General features: G+C 37.6%; 1 protein-coding gene across 3 annotated transcripts in view; it reads right to left on the reverse strand.

Moving 5' to 3' along the window:
* BCKDHB (branched chain keto acid dehydrogenase E1 subunit beta) overlaps positions 1-20495 on the reverse strand; it is a 295612-nt gene that overhangs the window by 53362 nt on the left and 221755 nt on the right. For 2 of the 3 annotated variants that reach the window (XM_082855371.1, XM_082855372.1), the window contains exon 10: positions 2884-3030. In XM_082855371.1, the coding sequence (XP_082711497.1) occupies positions 2890-3030 (141 nt within the window). In that variant the 3' untranslated portion in view covers positions 2884-2889. Of the gene's footprint in view, positions 1-185; positions 1097-2883; positions 3031-20495 lie in introns of those variants that run through there. The other variant, XM_082855373.1, reaches the window with a different exon arrangement.

The following is a 20495-nucleotide window of genomic DNA, read 5'->3' on the forward strand; positions in this document are numbered from 1 at the left end:
CAGGACACAACTTTTTAAACTGTAGTTTTAAAGTAATATATACATTTGCAATCATAAAAAAATGTCCATTTTTTCCAGTGTTTATAGAGAAAGGAAAACACTACATGACCCTATTTCTCTGATTTTTGTTGGGGTGTGTGTGGGGGGGAATCTTTCAGCTGGAACTGGTGAGAAGAGGTCTTCTTGGGTGTATGGGAGCGAAGGCAGGGATGAGAGCACCCCCTCTGAGGGCAGGGCCAGAGGGTGAGGGCTTCTGCAAAGGGGTCCCTGAGGCCGTTGTCTACACTATGGTGAAGAGTGGGAAAGGCCTAGTCAGATACAAGAGGCCCTGACAAAGTCCCCAGCAAGGAGGCTTCCTCCTTATGTCGCTATTCATGCTGTTTTTCTTTTCAGCTACATATTAATATAAAGGACATGGAAAAAAATATTTTTTTTGCAACATCGTGGCCAAAAAAACCAAAAAACTGCAGCAAAAGCTTGATGATTTTATAACAAAAGACAGGCTCAGGCTGTCCACGTCCCAGAAAAAGAAAGAGCGGAAGCAAAGATGATCCTTCCTGCCTCACCACGCTCTGGAGAAAAGATGAGCATGCCCCCCAGTAGACCACCTTGTTGGGACAAGTGGGGAAAACAAGGAAAAACATTCCAGAAGTTTCATCAACATACAACTATCTGAGGCATAAAGAATGAAACCAAATACAATAAAGTTGAAAAATCAGCATTTCTAAACATTTCACTTTCATTCAGATGGAATTAACAAGTTACGTCACTCTTTTACTCGGCCACAGAATTCTTTTTACTAAAGGCAAAAACAAAGCCTCATTTTTGCTTTATTGAGTAGTATCCCACATCCAGTATTTACAGACGTAATTAAATGGAATTTATAAGCCTACCATGCAGAATACTTTTAAAAATTAATCTGAAATAACTCTTAACGGAAATTATCAATTCGTATGTGTGAATACAATAATTAATTCATCATTTTCCAGCCAATATCCAAGTCGGTTCATTTCATAAAAACTCTATTTTCAAGAAGAGGAAATATTTAAAAATTCAAAAAAATATTTCCGTATCTAGTCCTAATCTTCCGGTTTTTCTGTAAAAGAAGTCAATAACGATTATAAACACTCTGGCCACCATGAATTAAATACAGATTTTCTCAACTGCATGACTACTTTCTTTAATGCCATATGTAACTTTTAGCATAGAGGAGTTACTCTTCTTTTATCGTATTTTCATGAGAGGTCTAAATTTGTTTTTTTTTAGGTTCAAAAAGAAATACATATCCAAATTTAAAACCAGCACCTAAAGATTACTTTAAAAATAGCAACAGGGGCTTCCCTGGTGGCGCAGTGGTTGAGAGGCCGCCTGCCGATGCAGGGGACACGGGTTCGTGACCCGGTCCGGGAAGATCCCACATGCCGCGGAGCGGCTGGGCCCGTGAGCCATGGCTGCTGAGCCTGCACGTCCAGAGCCTGTGCTCCGCAACGGGAGAGGCCACAACAGTGAGAGGCCCGCGTACCGCCAAAAAAAAAAAAAAAAAAAAAAAAAGCAACAAGGACACGGCCACAGAGTATTACCTTGTCTTTCCATTACAGATGGTCCATGCAAGGAACAAGATGGACATAAAAGTGAGGAAGTCCTCTAACCAGGCTTAAGTGAGACTGTAGAAGCTAGCTGCTCTCACAGACATTAAGAGGCCATCAGAAATACAGTGTCTACCTCTGCATGTCTGAGAGAATACTGGGGCATGTAGACTAGTGGCCCTACTAATGCCTATGACAATATCCTCAGAATAGAGGATCGAACAGCACTACAAAAAGGTGGGGATCATAGTGGTGGACGGAGGGCATTATTTTCTCTACGTGCCCAAATGTAAAGATATCTCTCTCTTTGGATTGAGGTGAGCTGGCTTTACTACCCATACACGGAATTCAAGAATCATAGTATTTCCTAATCTTTAAAAAGTATGGGCTATTATATAAAGCCTATTCTTCCCTTTCCTTTCAAAGATCATGGTTCTTCAAAATGTATTATTATTATTTGGACAACCTAGATATTAAAATGTAAAGCCCTTAATCCCTATCTACGCACTTTGAACCATTTCAAAAATGCCAAAGGTAAAATAAATCAGTGTATTGGTGATAGCATCTTCTATATTAAAGCCCTGAAAACTAACTTAACAGTCTTTAAATGGTATTCATTTTTGCTAGAATAACACTGCCAGAGGGACAGAAAAGCATGACCTAGAAAATCACAATGAATAAATGTCACTTATTAGCCATAATTTTAAAACATTCACCTGCCAAGAAAGGTTCTGGGAATGGTAGCGGTGCTGGATTATTTTTCTTTTTAAGTAACAATTTCCCTTATACATAATAAATAGGTTTCCTGTTCAACAAACGTATCTTTCAAGGTAACGTGAAGGCAAATTTCATAATGCGTTGGATCATCATATAGTTTAAATCACTGGAGTCCAATTTAACGGTGCCTGAAGGGCCATCTTTAAATAACAGAAATTAACCCTATTCAAGAACGGTTTAAGTTGCAGATAAAAATATATAGAAATGAGGATAAAGGTGGAAAAACAGGGTAAGGTATATTTGCAATCATGGCAGACGGCATCTTCATCTAGTGATTATTCAATGTTAACATGTGCATGTATTTGTTTTATAGAAATCAGATAATGCATATGCTTGATATATTTCTATTAAATGTAAACATACTACTATAAATTCACATTTTTTTTTCTGAAATCCACACTTTGTTCTGGAAGTTGCCATTTATGAAAAGACAACACACTGATGACGGTTGTTCCTTGATCAACAGGACGTTAATGTGAGGAACACTCACTAGCTTTCTCAAAACGCAGGGCAGACTTACCTGTGGTCAATAGTTGATCATTTTTCGAAGGGCGTCATAGCACTTCCATTTGTCTGGGATGTAGAACTGCTCAAAAATGTGAGGGAACGGCGTGTCGTACCCACATACCCTCGATATAGGAGCCTCCAGGTTCAGGAAACATTCTTCCTGCAGAGAAGAATCCAGATGGTTAGCTTCAAAAATATTTTATTCACAGAAATGAAACATTTCACTTTCAAATACAATGGCATCCAGGGGCATTATAATTTTTTCACATTATAATAATATTATAATGTGAAACAAGCAGGTAACAAATAGCATGTTTGGCCTGATCCGAGTTTTACTTAAGATACGTTTTCATATATGTATATGCATTTTATGCCTACATACATATCTGTTGCTTAAGACAAAGTGGAATTATACCAAACAGGCTGTGTACAAATGACAAAATCATGACAAATGTTCACAGTAAACTCTGCAGCTTGAAATTAGTGACAGTATATGTTTTCTCTTGTTTCTTGAATTTTTCAAATTTTATATAGGACAAACATGTATTACTTTCACAATAAATATTTATAATTACTCTATGTAACCAGACTGAACTACCAGTTACTTGCCTATGTTCAGGTCTCTCTCACAGCCAGGTTTTGCAGACACTGACAGTCCCCTGGCTACTCATACCCCAAGCCCACTACCGCTGTTTGCCCAACTGATGTGTGAACATCTCTCACCTATCACCTTGGGAGTCACCTCCACCAGGAAGCCTTCCTTGACAGCACCTCCTCAACTTTGCACCACTGATGAGGGAGAGGCTTCTGCCCTGAACTCCCACAGCACTGAACTCAGCACAATCCATTGTTTTTGCCCAATTATCTATCTTCCCTGAGAGACTATGAACTCCAGTAGGCTAGAGATCTGGTTCAAAAAAATGTAAGATCCCTAAGAATATATACATAGGTATAACTGAATCACTTTGCTGTAACCTAAAACTAACACTACATAGTAAATCAACTGTGCTTCAATAAAAAATTCATTAATTAATTAAAAAAAAGTAAGATCCTGACCACAGGAGACCCTGTAGAAAGTTATCTTCAGGAAAAAAAAAGAAATGTTATTCAAGTGACAAATTCAAATTTGAAAATAAAATTTTTAGAGAGTTAAAAGAAATCTCAAAAGAGATATGTGATTAAACTATTCTTAGGAAAAGATATTACCATTCACAGCTATTACCTGAAATCACATCTTTGAGTTTTCACATCCACTTTCTCCATTGCTTTGTGTCACAAATGCTCTAGAAAGGTCCACATTTTCTTACATATTTTACTAACTGTAGTTTTGCATTTCATTTGAGCAGAAATTTTTAAAGGAATGCTGATGCTCAGTCCCTATCTTCTGTATATATTTCTCCCAGTGACAAGTGTATCAGGGCAGAAAGGGCCTGGGAATAGAAGAGTCAGCCCCAAAGGGAAGCAGCTGGTCATTTGCACACTCTTCCTGCCCCCCAAATAACTACTGCGACGTACAGTATCAAACACTAAGTAGTGCTGGTTTTCCCAGCAACAGGAAATCTTCATCAATAACTTGAGAACCTTGCAGACATAAGGTTTAAAGAGTCACCTAAGAAATTCCACTACTAATAAGCTCAAAAGAGATGACAGATTGGGTAGACTGTTTCTTAATTGAAACAAGTTATTTTGAAGGGATTTAAATTGTCAATTTAGGATTAACTCAGTTTATTACTTTAGTTGACACGAGCTGTTTTTCCGCCTCCCCTGAATACTGCATTCTTCATACACAAACTCTCCACGGGCACTGCAAAATACAGAAAAGCCAGGGGGAAATATTTCCCTTAAATACCTTTGATTTTACACCTGGTATAAAATATTATTCTTTCAAACTAGTTCCCTGGAAAGCTGGCCTATGACAAAATGATGTTTCAGTGTTTGTGAAAATCACTCCTTTTAGCAGAATGACCAACATCACCAAACTAAAATTTATTTTTAAACAGCAATGCTTCTAATTTCTCAAGAATGTGAGAATCACTCTACAGGAATGCCTCTACATGTTTGCAGGAGCATAGAAAAAGGTCTGTGAGGTCACCCTTGAACTGTCAACAGAGGCCACCCTTGGAGGCTGGGAGTGACAAGGAAGTGACAAACGACTCTACTTGTACCTTATATGTATTGTTGGAGCTTTTGTGACACAGCATTACTTTTGTAATTAATTGGCACTGATATAAAAGTAAAGAGTAAAAAGAAGAATCATCTTATGTGGATAAAAGTTCCTATTTTGTGTTAACACAAATTTGTGATTTTATATATAGCATTTTCTTAATTTGGAAACAATTACTGTAAGGTATATGGAATTAAATTATTATAAGTTACTTTATATAAATATATAAAAAGTAATTCTAAAAATCATGGAAGATAATTCAAGGATATATGATTCAGTTTTATAAGGATATACCCTAACCTATGGAAACAGTATGAAATTTTAACGCTTTGCTATCTAAAGTATATTAAAGAGGCAAGTTATTCTTTCCACGGACTTGTGTTAAAACTTCTTTTAAAGCAACTGGAAATAAGATGTTTGGGTCAAGCAGCTGTACAGAGTTACTTCCCACTGAACTGGTTCACATATGAATGATTTATGTGTGACTACATGTTTCTTTGGGCAACCATTAAAACTGGCATCCTTGTTCAAGCTCAGTTTTTTTCATATAGAAGCTGTACACACACACACACACACACACACACAGAAAAAGGAATATTTGAAACTCATTGGCAGATTTATAGATCAATGTACCAGATTAATGCTGCACAAAGTATCTCTCTTCGTTATATACCACATTTTGACACCATAACTATAGCAACCATATGCCCTGAATTTTCAAAACAATCCAGATTCATCATATTCTTCTTTTCCATTGGTCACATAAGTACACTTATATTATTTTAACTGGGATGATTTTTGATTCAGAAATATTAATCTGCATAAAATTGGGAATAAACAGTTACCTAACCCACAGGGTTGTCATGAGGACTGCAGGTAGTCTCCAGCACAGGGGCTAAGATGAGAAGTACCAGTTTCTGGTCTCTCTTCCTGGGGAGCTTGTATGTGGACGGGCTCAATCCACACGGAACAATGACAGATGGGATGGTGCAAATCACAGTGGAACATGTAACCAGGAACTGTGGAACACAGTGGAACATGTAACCAGGGGCAACAGAAGAGAACCCAGCCAGGTGCCAGGAGAAACTTCCTTCCAGCTATTCATGGTCCAAAGTTTCACCTTGGATCCAATGAGAAGAACTGAAAGTAAACCTTAAATCAATCAGGTAGTAACACCTACATATACCGTGCTTGTGGTATAAATAATCAGATGCTTTGAGAAAAACAGATATTCCTTCCAAAAGACCCTTGCACGAAACTCTAATATAGGGTATTTGAATTTACTTCTGAATATGTCTTTTTGTAAGTATGAGAATTTTCTTTCCAAAATATGTTAATGATAATAATAGTAACCCGTACTCATGATGCAGCAGGTGTGGTGCTAAATGAGTTGTATTTTATCTCATTTAAACATTTTAACAAATCTATGAGGTAGGTATTATATTCCAGTTCACAGATGAAGAAACCAAGGTGAAGGAACTTGCCCAAGGTTGACAAGCTATGTACAGAGCCAAGTTAAGACTCAAACCTGACTACATTCATTCTGCAAATTTTGAAGCACAACTACTGAGAACAGCAATAACAAGAAAAAATAAAAATAAAATGGAAGGCAAGCTGGGATTAAGGTTTTTACAACAGAGCCTCAAAAGGGTTAAATTCGGTCTAAGAAGCCTTTCCCATGTATATAAGGAAGGTAGACGTTAAGACGTGGAAAAGCTGAAAGCACACACTTAAGCATGAAGGTAACACATAGAGCAATAAACAGATGGTCCTGGGTATCAGGAAACTCCTAGGCTATCCTAAATAATTTAAAGAAGCATAACTCAAATTGTTTATGTATGAGCCATCTGGGTTGCTATGCACGTTATAACCAGAAAAGGAAGCAAACAATGTGAAATAACAATTTCAAATCAAAAAATCATAGACCCGGGCAAAAGAAAAATTCTCTATTTGCCGATTTTCTGTAACAAAACAAAATAAAATTTTAAGTATCTTGGAGAAATTGCGGACGACAGAGACCCTGTATATTTTCTAGCAGATGAAAATAAAAATAAATAAAAATTAATAAAATAGGATCCATGATTAAGACAAAATATTACTGATAGGCTTTAAAAGTTAAGTGTACTTAATATCAACTGAAGTTAATAACACTGTATTGCAAATTTGCAAGCTGCTAAGGAGTAGATTGTAACAGTCTTCATCACACAAAAAACCAAGTATTGCATTTATCCGTATGTTTTGGTGAATGTAATACAGGTTATACGTTATTACATGTGTATGTAAATGTATATAAGTTAGGGCTTTCATGGGATCGCTCAAGACGTCTCAAAACTTAGCCTCATTTCCCCACGAAAGTTTTAAGGACGTCAGCCGTAAATTCTCCTGTCACCGTGTCACAGGATTCACATCACTGAAATCAGCCTCCAGCATTCCGCAGTGTGGCTATGGTCACTCTCAACAAATCTTTTTCTTGTTTTTATGGCAAGGCTGTATAATATAATTGATACAGCATGGAATTTGGAATTCTATCTGAAAGGAATCTTTGTTCTACTAGGATTTAACCTCTCCAAGGCTCTGTTTAGTCAACAGCAAAAGAGGAGTATTACAAAGTCTGTCCTTGTGCCTTTTCTCACCTTCTGAGATGGCCCACGCTCTGTCTGTGGAGTGTGTTTCTCTCTAAATAAATCTACTTCTAACCTATCTGTCCTTGTGATATTCTATTGTTCTGTGACTCTGTTGTTACCTTGCCTTTTTGCATCTCTAGCTTGGGCAGCAGCCTATGAGAAATACCTGCTTTCATGCCTGACATACCATAGTGCTCAATAATTGCAAGGGTTTTTTTCTTCCAGTTTTACTGAGATGTAATTGACATACAGCACTGTATAAGTTTAAGGTGTACAGCATAAGGATTTGACTCACACACATCATGAAATGATTATCACCATAAGTTTAGTGAACATCTATCATCTCATATAGATACAAAATTAACAAAATAGAAAAATAATTTTTCCTTGTGAGGAGAACTTTCATACATAACAAATAGCAGTGTTAATTATAGTTATCATGTTGTACAGCGAATCCCTAGTACTATTTATTTTATAACTGGAAGTTTGTATAGTTTGACCACCTTCATCCAATTCCCCTCCCCCCAACCCCTGTCTCTTGGTAACCACAAATCTGATCTCATTTTCTATGAGTTTGTTTGTTTGTTTGTTTTTGAAGTATAATTGACCTAATAATTGCTAGGGCTTTGTATTCCTCTTAAGATTTTTCAAGTTCTAATAAACACAAGGTATCTGAAATGATAGCCCAAAACATCACTGAAGACAAGATCCTGGTATACAGAACAGTCAACACTGAGAAGTAATATCCATTGTAACACAGTGCCTGACAGCTACCATTTATTGGACACTTACTAAGCCTTAAAAAATGCAAGAAAATACCAAAACAAGTTTACGTGCTGTATGAGCAAGGAGGGTGGAGACCACTGAAGCTACTGAAGGAGCCAGGCTGCATCCAGTGAAAGGCAGGATCTGATGCTGCCCCCTGGTGAGAAGCAGGGAGCCTACACACTTACTGCCAGTTCCTGGGCCTAGAATGACAGGTTAATAAGTGTGGCCAGATCAGGAAGTCAGAAGCTCCAGAAATGGTTAAAAAATCCACCCCACCCCCCCATTCCCCCGGAAAGAACTTAATTTCCAAGCATTGCTACTATAGAAAAGTAGCCTGTCAGTCAGTTACAGGAAGATTCCAAGTAAAAGAGCCCAACAGATAACTGAATATAATCGAGGCACACACACTTCAAAAAAGTCAAGAATAAAGCCCATAAAATATCATTTGATTTATTTTTAAAGCAGTCGTTTGTTTTTTAATTCAAGGCAATTTCAGACTCAGATTTCTTTCTAAGAACAATTTTGGAATAATTTTCAGTCCTTCTAATGACAGAAAGTTGGATACAGCCCATTGCATAAGACTACATAGCACCTCGAGTTGGAAAACTGTGAAGTCTAAAGTGAGATAAGAAAATTTAGGTCTTTCATATATGTTCTTACTTTCTTATAGTTGATACAGGATGATGAATCCCTTTCACTTTCCTGAAAAACTATTCAACTAATTTTCCTAAACATTTAATGGAAAGTCAGAAATGCAGGTCACTGCAATGAGAAACACATCAAAGTCAAATACATTGTCTATCGGATTATCTGATAAATCCAGATTTCATGTTCCTTCTTGGAATAATGAGAAACATCAATCCACAACTTAATTTCAAAGTAGTAACTCAGAAAACTGTTTTTTAAATTACTTGGCAAACAAAAAGGTCCGGGTTATATCACATAATAATTATTACGCCACCATAATGCATTTAAACTAGGAGAATACATTTTGTTTCTAAGAGGGCGCTGGGAGTGAGGGTGAATTAAACTATAAATGTAACAAGCACTGAACAAGACACATAGATCATAGAGTTATCATTTCTTCTCTAGGAAAAACATTAAGAAATAGCTTTAAGTGATTTGTGAAGTTTTAAACCTAAACTCCAATTCCATTTAGTCCTTGTTAGTTATTATTTAACAATAAACAACAGGTTTTGCTTCTGAATGCAATTCCTTGTCTAGGGATCTTAATGCGCAGAGCAAGAGTTAACCCAAAATATTACGGGAAAAACTAAATTAATATACCAAAATGATGCATGTTTGATAGCTTTAAAGTCCATGAACTTAGAGACTTACATTTTGATTTTAAGTTGATTAGCCCTAGTTATTTACGCAAGGTTAGACATCACCCAGTTTCCAAATATTATCAGAGAAAATTTGTATTAAATCTACCATGAACACTTGCCCACGGCCAGAACATGTTTCAGCAGATGAGGAAAAAATGATGCTGGTGTCTTGAATGACAAATGAGTCACAGAAACCTGTGAAGGCACTGTGCCAGCAACTCCAAATTAATTTCACTGCTGAATTAAATAAATACAACTTTACTAATGTAAAATAAAATGTTTCATTTAAGCTAATGGTTTAAACAGAATGTATCGTGGTTTTAAAACAGAGCTTAAAATATACATTTTACGTCTGTAGCAATTTTGTATATAGCACAGACCTGTGAAATTTATTCTTCAGACAGCGGAGTCCCTAATCTACCTCCAAACTAACAGGATGCTCCCCATCATTACAGCTATGTTTTTTATTTTTCTAACACCATGCACACGAGATGCAAACACTTGTTGATATGAGGTCTCTCACTTTTAAGACACAGTTGAAACAACATAACTAAATGAGACAGTATATGAATAATATAATTTCATCCAGATTTGTATAGCACCTAAAACATTATAGTCAATCCCAATTATTTCAGCAAAGCTTTCATTTATGATCATAATCTTGACTAAATTAAAAGCTAAGATCTCTATTACTTAACTTCACTAGAATATCTTCAATGGCTGCTGACTTAAAAATAAAAAGTCCAATTCTTCCTCTTTAATGCAAATTACTGGCAATTTGGTACAATTTTTGTTTTCCAAGATTTCTTTCAGCTAGTTAAAGAATGGAACTGAATTCTCAGTTAGGATAGTCATTTAAATTCAAACTCCATTTTTAAAATGGAAGCCTCTTTTCTGAAGTTAGACAGAAATATTATTTCTGATCTAAATGGCTTTCCCTGGATACAGTCTAGCTACCTAACACAAAGTTGGAGAATGATATTAAAATATACATAGAAATGATTCATGGTTCAAATTCAACAGCTGTGTCAGAATATACAAAATCTTAATATAAAATTATCTATGAATCTCCATACATTAATTCTACGGTACTGTAGAAACTGAGGTAGAACAAATTTTAAAATCAAAATTTAACATTAAAGTCAATAATTTATTATATAAATAAATTTCACTATTTTAAAATCAGAAATAAGTGAAAGCAAGTGACAACTTCTTTCTATAATTTATAATCTTATCAGAAATCACTTTTTAAAAAAGTACACAGTGCTCATTTTGGCCCAGGGACTGTACTAAATATTTTATGAATATTAACTCATTTTAATTTTTCATAAACACTAAATTAGCAATCACAAAGTTAAAACTAGCACCCCATCCAAACCACTTTGGTTTGGTTCTGTTTTCAAACTTTCCCCCAGATACAGTCTTGGGCTATGACCTGAAGCAGCCTCATCATTTTCAACTGAAAGCCAAAAAAAAAAACCATTTCTTTATTAAATCTTCCCATAACACATCCTGTTGATTTGCTGCTATCAGTCTCCAAAGATATTCTGAGGTTTAAAAAGTTAAAAGTCTAAATTCTTTTGAGATACACTATGTGCGAATTTGGACATTTAATATGTACTGTGGCTACAATGCTTTTGTTAAAACACTTTACATTCAATAGAGAGAAAAAAAAAAGGCAACGCTCTCAAATTTCCACAGATGCTGAAGCTGGTCAAATTTTATAGTTCAAAATTCTTTCTATAGAAGAAAGCATCCACACGGCAGCAAAGTTTGAAAGTGGAATTTCCCTAGAATGTGAATGCATAATGATAAACATAAGCGAGTGCAGCACTTGGTCGTCTCATGAACAAATCGCTCTCTGTAAGGTAGGATTTTTGCTTTGCTTGGCACTAGGAAATTTAAAATGCTCCTGTAAAGCAACTTTTGATGATCCTACAAAGCATTCGATTTTTCTGCTTGTTCTGCAACAAAATTCTTTGTATAGTATTCTCGCAACACCAAATGGTGCTCAGAAGGCAGAAATCTATTCTAGCTAAAGCGACCTGATGATTCCTTTGTTTCATGGCATAGAAAATATATTCTTTTAGAGTCAGGGGGATTGAACCTGCACTCAGAAAACTTCTAGTAGGATTTGTCACTGTCCCAATTTTGCAACCTATTTTTTAAGTTTCAAGACTAATTATAAAATGAAACAACTGGAATAGAGTGATTTCCCCCATCTGGCACCATCTTTCTAAAACATTTAAGAAGCTGGATAAAAAGAAAAAAAAAAAAAAGAGGGCTAAAATATTTACTATTTTACAAATGATACTCTTTTGTTACAGTATAATGGGTTTTTCTTTACTGTTTTCCCTTACTCTTTAAATATGTTAAATTTCTAGTTTATGTTTAAAAGAATGCTAAAACAACTTTCTAAATGTAAAAATAAATCAAGGAAAAGGGAAAAATCAACTTTATTTTATCTACATAATGCCAAAAGAGATGTGTCAATGTTTTTACTGAAATTAAGCATACTTTTTTTTTTTAAGTTAATCTTGGGTGTCATAGCAACACAGCCTTTAAGCTTGGTTTTGCTGAATGAATAAATCAGACCAAGTTATTTTTCAGCCGTTTAATTCTGTTCACCAGATCACTGCAATTTTTATAAGAAAAGCACAGAAATAAATGTTTTAGGCTACCATCAATTATTAGGGAGGTTTATTCCCAAACTTGTTAAGTAGATCCCAGTAGTAGTAGCATTCTCAAAGTTTAATAATTGAACAAATTAACAAAGCAAACAAGCTTCTGGCAGGAATCTCTGACTGAGTAAAGAAAAGACCTATAAGAGCTCTCATTATTTATTTGCAGATAACTTTTGCTAATATGATGAGTTTAACCTATTCCTTAAAACAAATCTAGCCATTGTAATTATGGTCTGCATCCAAAAAAAATATAATACAGAATCCAAAATATATTTTCTTCTTTACTGTATTTACATATGTATGTTTCTACCTTTACAGTTGGTTAATATTTCTTGCAAAGAAGCTTTTCAGGTTGAATGTCTATACATTCGCATACACACATTTTCATGTTGAAATTTCAAGAATCCAGATATTTGAGAATTAGGGGGATAATGCACATCCCCTTTTCTACTTCCAACTTTGTATAAATTGTAGGCCGATGAGATGAACCCAGTTCTGCACATATTCTCACAAGGTCTGTATTGTATGCTCAGTGTGGACAAATTTCTAATAAGCCTGATTAAACCATAGATACACTAATGAAGGTGTAGTTAGTAACTGAGATCTGGTTCTGGTTACTTTTATAGTTAAGCACAAAAATTTAATATTAGAAATGCCCAGAGATACTGTTCATTAGTACATTTTGATGAACTACATTTATATAGTTTCTATAAATAGGTGATGTTCACATATTTTATTTGAATGGACCAGAGCATTTACTTACTATTTTTTAATCTCCTTACTTGGAGCTGAACTATATAAAAATTTAGTCAGGTCCCTCAATTAGGCACCAGGCTAAGACACATAGCACTGATCCCCCAAAGAGATCACATGAGATTCCCTATTTGTCATATATCACAGATAACGATGTGCACAAGCACACACGGACACAGAAAAATAATTTTGTCTTTAAGCAACGTGTGATGAATATCCTAAGAAACAACGTGGAAGCTACAGGAAAAAAAATGTTTTTGTCCTTATGCCTATAGGTTCAGGAAAAGGAGTATGTACATGTAGACAGAGAACAGAAAAGCCAGAGATTCACTAAATAGTAACCAAGAGATGTTCTTTTTTAATAATAAACAAGTATAATTATGTATATCATCTCACTTAATCCTTTCAACTAGCCTAGGTGGTGGCAGCAAGTGAGGCGCCCAGGCTGACGAAGGTTAAATGAGGTGACCGAGGTCACAGAGGTAGACGCAGCCCTGGCGGTATTTGAACCAGCTGGCCTGGTTACCCTTGAGTGTGCTGCAAGACTTTATAAGTGGGCAAAAGAGTCTTGCTTGGATACAAGGTAAAATTTGTATCCTGGGCTACCATTATACCCGGGAAAGAGAAACTGGTGAAATTGTCTGCTCGTTTATGTCAATTCCAATCAAGATTTTTTTTTTTCAATTTTAATAAAAAGCTTAGCAGTTTAGTGCCTTGGAGGGGGCAGGGAGGAATAGACGGGTCTGTTTAATTAGAGTTACAGGAGGTTAAGCTCGGATGGATATGTTTTGCATCTTTTATGTACTCACTGGGGAGACACTGAGGGGAAGGTGTAGCGGACAAGATTGGAACTTGTTTCTGGTTAATTACCAGCAACTTGCTTGAGTGCAGGGCAGAAGCTGCCACTCTGGGGTTCTGAAGATGATCCTGAATTTTCAGGAAACACTGTATGTTCAATCTATGGTAGGCTGTAGGTTTAAAGTTTCTTCTTCTAAAAGTTAAAAAAAAAAAAAATCATTCAAGTGCTTCACCAGGAAATTAAATTTGCTTGCTTTCATTTATTTCCCTATCGCTGATAACATCTAGATGAACTTAGGTGGTAAGTCATTTGATAAAGAATGTGACGGCTTTTTGATGGATTAGAAAAATCGTTTCGATAAACATAGGTTACAGGTTGTATCCTAGCCTTAACTTAAATTGGAATATGAAATGCAATCCTCTCCTCACAGTAAATATTTTATGGCTCTTCTCCACGATTAAGTCACTTTGCAGAATCCAAAGTACAGAAGAAAATTTCTGGAGCATTTAAAGAAATGCCTTTTGGGAAGAAAATTAAGTTCTTTTCCTGCAATGAAAACAACAGACAATACATTGCAATGAAGTTCACCTTAAAGTTAAAATGTAAATTTAAGTGTGGTATGAGGTCTGCCAACTTCAATTAGTGGTTACCGGCACAGCCTGCCCGGCTGGCCCTGGGGTGTCTATTAAATAGCCGTGAGCTCTCACTATAGGTGTAAAGCTCATTGCCCACACACACATGCCATCAAGTGGACTTGGCCGTGTGCAGAGGAGTCCGTCCCTGTGCCTGGAAGCAGAGAGGTCCCGGTGGTCTGAGACAAGCATTTCGGTCATCCCCGGGAAAGTATCACTTTGACAGCTGGATTAAAAAATGATTTATGTAGATAATATATCTGGGTTACGAGGCATTAGAATTTCATCTTTTTCAATTTCCAGTCCCCTCAATAAGCGTGCTTCTATTTGACCTAACCAATCACCAACCCACAAGGATTTTCCTTAGGTTTCCTCAAATGCTAATGATGTAGCAAATCTAATTAAGTTCATATGATTCACTTCGGCAGTAGGTATTTCAGTGACTCCAGAATTGCCAAAAGGAAATCTGAAGCGTCTATTCTCTCTCCAAAACAATCATGCCGCGTGCCAAACTGATAACCATTAAACACAGCCGCAGAGCAAATGTAGTGGGGTTTTGGTCCTGGAAATATAGTGTTCACATGTCAATCTGCCCTGCGAGCAATTCTGGAGGCAGACCCACCGATTGCCGGTTTCTGTTACATGATGATTAGATGAGAGTATTAAGTCACTTGTTTCACTCAGCACAGCTTGAGCAGATTTCTACATGCCATGAGTTTCCTCCACCTAAGAACACTCACTGAATGCCCCAAATATTGATAAAAACTTTCGATCAGCATCTTGTTGAAATGGCTTTCAAGCTCTGTAGCTCACGTGAAAAAAGAATAAAGGTGGCTTTGGGTGTTTGAGAGCCTATTTAGGGAATAATGAACGTGCAATAGATTGAACCTCATTCCTGAAGAAAATCCCATATACTGTGTTCATTATAAATGCTTTTTTCTTAAGGTTTGTAAAATAACATTTATTTCTTAAAAGTTAACATGTGCAAAACAAAAGAAGCAAAGAACAAAGCCATCCATAGTCACAAGCAGTTTACCGTCTGACGTGTCCTTCTAGGTCTCATTGTGTATGTACACAACTAATAAATGCTTTGCTTTTCATTACAGTCAGTGTGCAACACGAACCTACGGACACATCTGAGCTACAGAAATTCAACTCTTTTTATTTCAGTAATTCGATTTCCGTGAAAGGAAATTCTTTTCAGAGGGGCTCTCCAAACTGGGTGGGTTGCCGGATGCTTAAGGCCATGACCACATTCCCTCCAGAGGCGGTTAGGTTGCTATGGCAACTGCCCTTCCCCTATCAATAAGCAACAGCTCTGAACCCTACTATTCTGAAAAACAAACAAACAAAAAAAACGGTTTCCCTTTCTGTGGTGATAACAACATGAACTAGTTTCAAGACTGAAATGACCACTTTTTGTGCAAAACAAGTATCTTTGCTGACTGAATTATTTCCCTAGAATGCAGCTTTGTAAATAAATGCAAAAAATAGTGAAATCAGCCATTGTACTCCAGTTCAGTTTCAAAACACAGTAAAATCTGTGGCATAAGTAATCTAAGGATGTTACAGCTGGAACACGTTACAGTGTGGGGGTCCAGGCAGAAGAAAAAAGTCAGGTTTCCGGAGAGCAGATGACACGTCGAAAGCAAAACTGACAGCAAGAATACAACAGAGGCTTCCATGCAGCTCTTGGAAGTTTCTTAAAAGAAGCACATATTTCAATAGTTCTGTTTCTTATCTGTGGTTGTCTCCAGATACGTAATTATTACTGTGTGTGTGAAGTAATTATTACCTACTGTGCAAGGTAATGCATATATTGATTACATTTATTAAGTCACATACAACTCCCTCCTATTTAAGGAGGTAAGAAGTTGTCTTCACTGGCTCAGGCACCAATAGCTAAATCTTTAAGATGTGTCTCATTTTACCTTGGGAAAACCACCACTGAAAAGTAACCTGTATACTGGTTTTCACAGCCCACAGTATTAGAGGTACAATGCCTGACACAGAGTAGGCATCTGTAAATATCTGCTAACGCAACCATTCCAGTTTTTACTTCTATTCTGTTTCACTCTGGGGTGTCAAGGAGCTTAGTCACTGATGAGGCAAAAAAAATCAACAAGACAGGAAGTGGGGTGCAGAGATTTTTACTCCTTGGCGATGAAAACTGAACCCTCTTACTCATGTACCAGACCCCACACTGCTGCCATTGCGATGAGGTCCCTCCCCTGGTTAGAAGCTTTTGCTGGCTCCCCAGAGCTTATACTTTATCACCATTTCCCTCCCAGCCCAGTAGAGACACACACAGGCCCACCTCCATTCCAAAACTTACTATTTTTTTTTTTTTCCCTTTTGGCTGCGCTGGGCAGCATGCAGGATGTGGGATCTTAGTTCTTGGCCCAGGGATGGAACTCATGCCCCCTGCAGTGGAGGTGCAGAGTCCTAGCCACTGGACAGTAGGGAAGTCCCAAAACTTACTATTTTATAACACCACCTTCACACAAACCTCTCTCGTCGAAAACGCTCTGATTTTTCTATCCCCTGCTGTCTTCACATAGATCACTTTTTTAAAAATTAATTTTTATTGGGGTATAGTTGCTTTACAATGTAGTGTTAGTTTCTACTGTACATATACCCAGAGAAAACCATAATTCAAAAAGACATGCACCCCAATGTTCATAGCAGCACTATTTACAACAGCCAGGACATGGAAGCAACCTAAATGTCCATCAACAGAGGAATGGATAAGGAAGATACAGTACAGATATACAATGGAATATTACTCAGCCATAAAAAGGAATAAAATTGGGTCAGTTGTAGAGACGTGGATGGACCTAGAGAGTGTCACGCAGGGTGAAGTAAGTCAGAAAGAGAAAAACAAATATCGTATATTAACATACACATGTGGAATCTAAAAAAATGGTATAGATGATCTTATTTGCAAAGATCACTTTTCAAATTCAGCTCAAGTACCCATTTCCAAGAAGCCTTTGGGACCTAGAGATTGTCATAATGAGTGAAGTAAGTCAAACAGAGAAAAACAAATATCATATGATATCGCTTATATGTGGAATCTAAAAAAAAGCTACAAATGAACTTATCTACAAAACAGAAATAGAGTTACAGATGTAGAAAATAAACTTATGGTTACTAGGGGCAAGGGGGGGGAGGGATAAACTGGGAGATTGGGATTGACACATACACACTACTATATACAAAAAACGTAACTAATAAGGACCTACCGTATGGCACAGGGAACTCAATACTCTGTAATGGTCTATATGGGAAAAGAATCTAAAGAGTGGCTATATGTACGTGTATAACTGATTCACTTTGCTGTATGCCTGAAACTAATACAACATTGTACATCAACTATATTCCAACAGAAATTTTAAAAATTCATGTATTCCATCATTCATCAATCAAATATTTCAGAGCCCAGCGTGTCCCCACCTCCAGAGAGTTTTATATTCTAGTGGGAGAAACAGGTATGAGGAAGTGTTAGAAAGGGAACAGGCAGAGGTCTGTGATAGTAAGTTTCATGTGCTCAGGGAGGGGCTCCCTAAGGAGGCAGCATCTGAAAACCATGAGGGTCCAGGAGCATCCCTGGCAGGTCATACAACAAGCATGGAGGCAGGAAAGAGCTCGTGTGACCCAGAGACGGAGAGAAGGCCCCTGGGACCACAGCCTGGGGGTGGGGGAGTACACACGCAAAGAGGGACAACAGGGGCTTCCCTGGTGGCGCAGTGCTTGAGAGTCTGCCTGCCGATGCAGGGGACACGGTTTCGTGCCCCGGTCCGGGAAGATCCCACATGCCGCGGAGTGCCTGGGCCCGTGAGCCATGGCCGCTGAGCCTGCGCGTCCGGAGCCTGTGCTCCGCAACGCGAGAGGCCACAACAGTGAGAGGCCCGCGTACCGCAAAAAAAAAAAAAAAAAAAAGAGGGACAACAGAGGAACGAGGAGGGAAGGGGACACCAGATGGCCAACAGACCAGCCCTGGCAGGAAGACAGTGACAGATGGTTCTGATATTTTACGTATATGTAGCCTTCAGAGAACACACAAGAGTAGCCATGTCGAGTTGTAAGATTCTCCAGGTAAACTCAGGGCTCATTTACAGGAAATAAGAAATAGCATTAGAGATGAATGCTAGAGTTGCTGATAATCAGAGTGAGACACAAAACGCTACAGAGATGAGGGCAGTGATTCAAAGTACACAAAAAGGAACAGATCGCTTTTTGTGTGTCATTTGGAGGAAATTGCCATTTCGTTTGGTAGGAAAACTTTTTAAGGATCCACACAGAACTGCCCACTTCTGAGGAAGTTAGGAAAATAAAAATAGGAAGTTTTAGAATTGAAAATATTTTACTGGAGTTTGTGGCTAAACGGAACGCTGTCTTGGCTAGGATTCAAACGTCTTTTCTAGTCACACACTTATTACCATATCCAGTGTCTTAATGACAATATCAATTTCCCATTTATTCACACTACTGATTTCCTCTCCCTATCTCGTATCTCTGTATCTCTCTCAGTGGCTTTTTATGATTATGTACTGTAAAGAGAAAGGCTCCAAATTGAGTAACCTAGCAACGTGTACAGAGATCATACTTTGGACACAGTATCTACTGTTCCTTTGGCGAGAGAAGTAGGAATCCACTGCAGATACAAACAGATTTTCATACACTTTATCTGGGGGCAGTAGAGAGAAACCTTTCCCCCTCATTCATGTCTCCCCTGGATTTTCTGTCACCAAAGCTGATTCCAATATAGCAAATTCTGAGCTAGCCCCATAATAATTTTGCTAACTAGCAGCTTGTGGTGATTGTGAGATAATCTAAAAATGAAGGCAAAATATAACTAGAAAGTTTTCTGGGTATCCAATTAGCCAATGTTTAGAAGGGTATATTTGTTTTTCCTTAGCATTTATTTTAATTGGTTGTTTAAAAATTCTATTATTTGGAATCTCTTAGAAAGTTTCAGTAAATTCTAATTAGCTATCTTTTTGTGTTGTGAAGAAAATGTTTTCCAATGACAAAACATCATGACTTCTTTGGGCTTTAGACTAATACTGTTCTAAAGAGTAGAAGACTTGGGTCCTTGTCCTGAATCTGGTACCAACTAGGTAAGTGGCAAGCCAGTGTGGCTCTAGCTTTTCTCCTCCATCATTCACACTGCGGGTAGACATTGATCAGCAAGATGATAAAGGAAATCAAACTCCAGTTGCTGAAAGAACAAATGCCTTTCTTGAATCTTTTTAATAGAAATCATCCCAGCATGCAATGTCTGGCACACGGCAGGTACGCACTAATTAGAGGTTCACCTGAAAAATTCCAGTTTTCACTTATCTTCACATCTCTCCAGCTGGAGAAAGGCAAGGGTTTCAGAGCTGCTAGCCCTTCAATACTGATAACAGAGGCAGCAGATTTCGAGCAAAAATGACTTCTCCCTAAATTCTTGACAAAGCTTAGACTCAGTTGAGTGTCTCCAATGACAATTTTGACACTTAAATGGCAAAAAGCGACAATAAAATACAGATGGCCACACAGCCGAAACAAAACAAAGAAGACAAAAGAAACCCCTAGGACCTTATGAAGTTACAAAATGTTTTTGTTTGAGGTATTATTCTGAATAAATACTGAAAGGAGCTAGCTTCACAGTAACAAGATCAAAAAGCACATGAGTGCTGGCCATACTGGTGAAAATAATCTTATCACCATAAACAAAATGGGTGAGGGGCTTCCCTGGAGGCACAGTGGTTGAGAGTCCGCCTGCCGATGCAGGGGACACGGGTTCGTGCCCCGGTCCGGGAGGATCCCACATGCCGCGGAGCGGCTGGGCCCGTGAGCCATGGCCGCTGAGCCTGCGCGTCCGG

Source organism: Leucopleurus acutus (genome assembly GCF_964270905.1).
Source record: "Leucopleurus acutus genome assembly, chromosome: 15".
Classification (NCBI taxonomy): domain Eukaryota; kingdom Metazoa; phylum Chordata; class Mammalia; order Artiodactyla; family Delphinidae; genus Leucopleurus; species Leucopleurus acutus.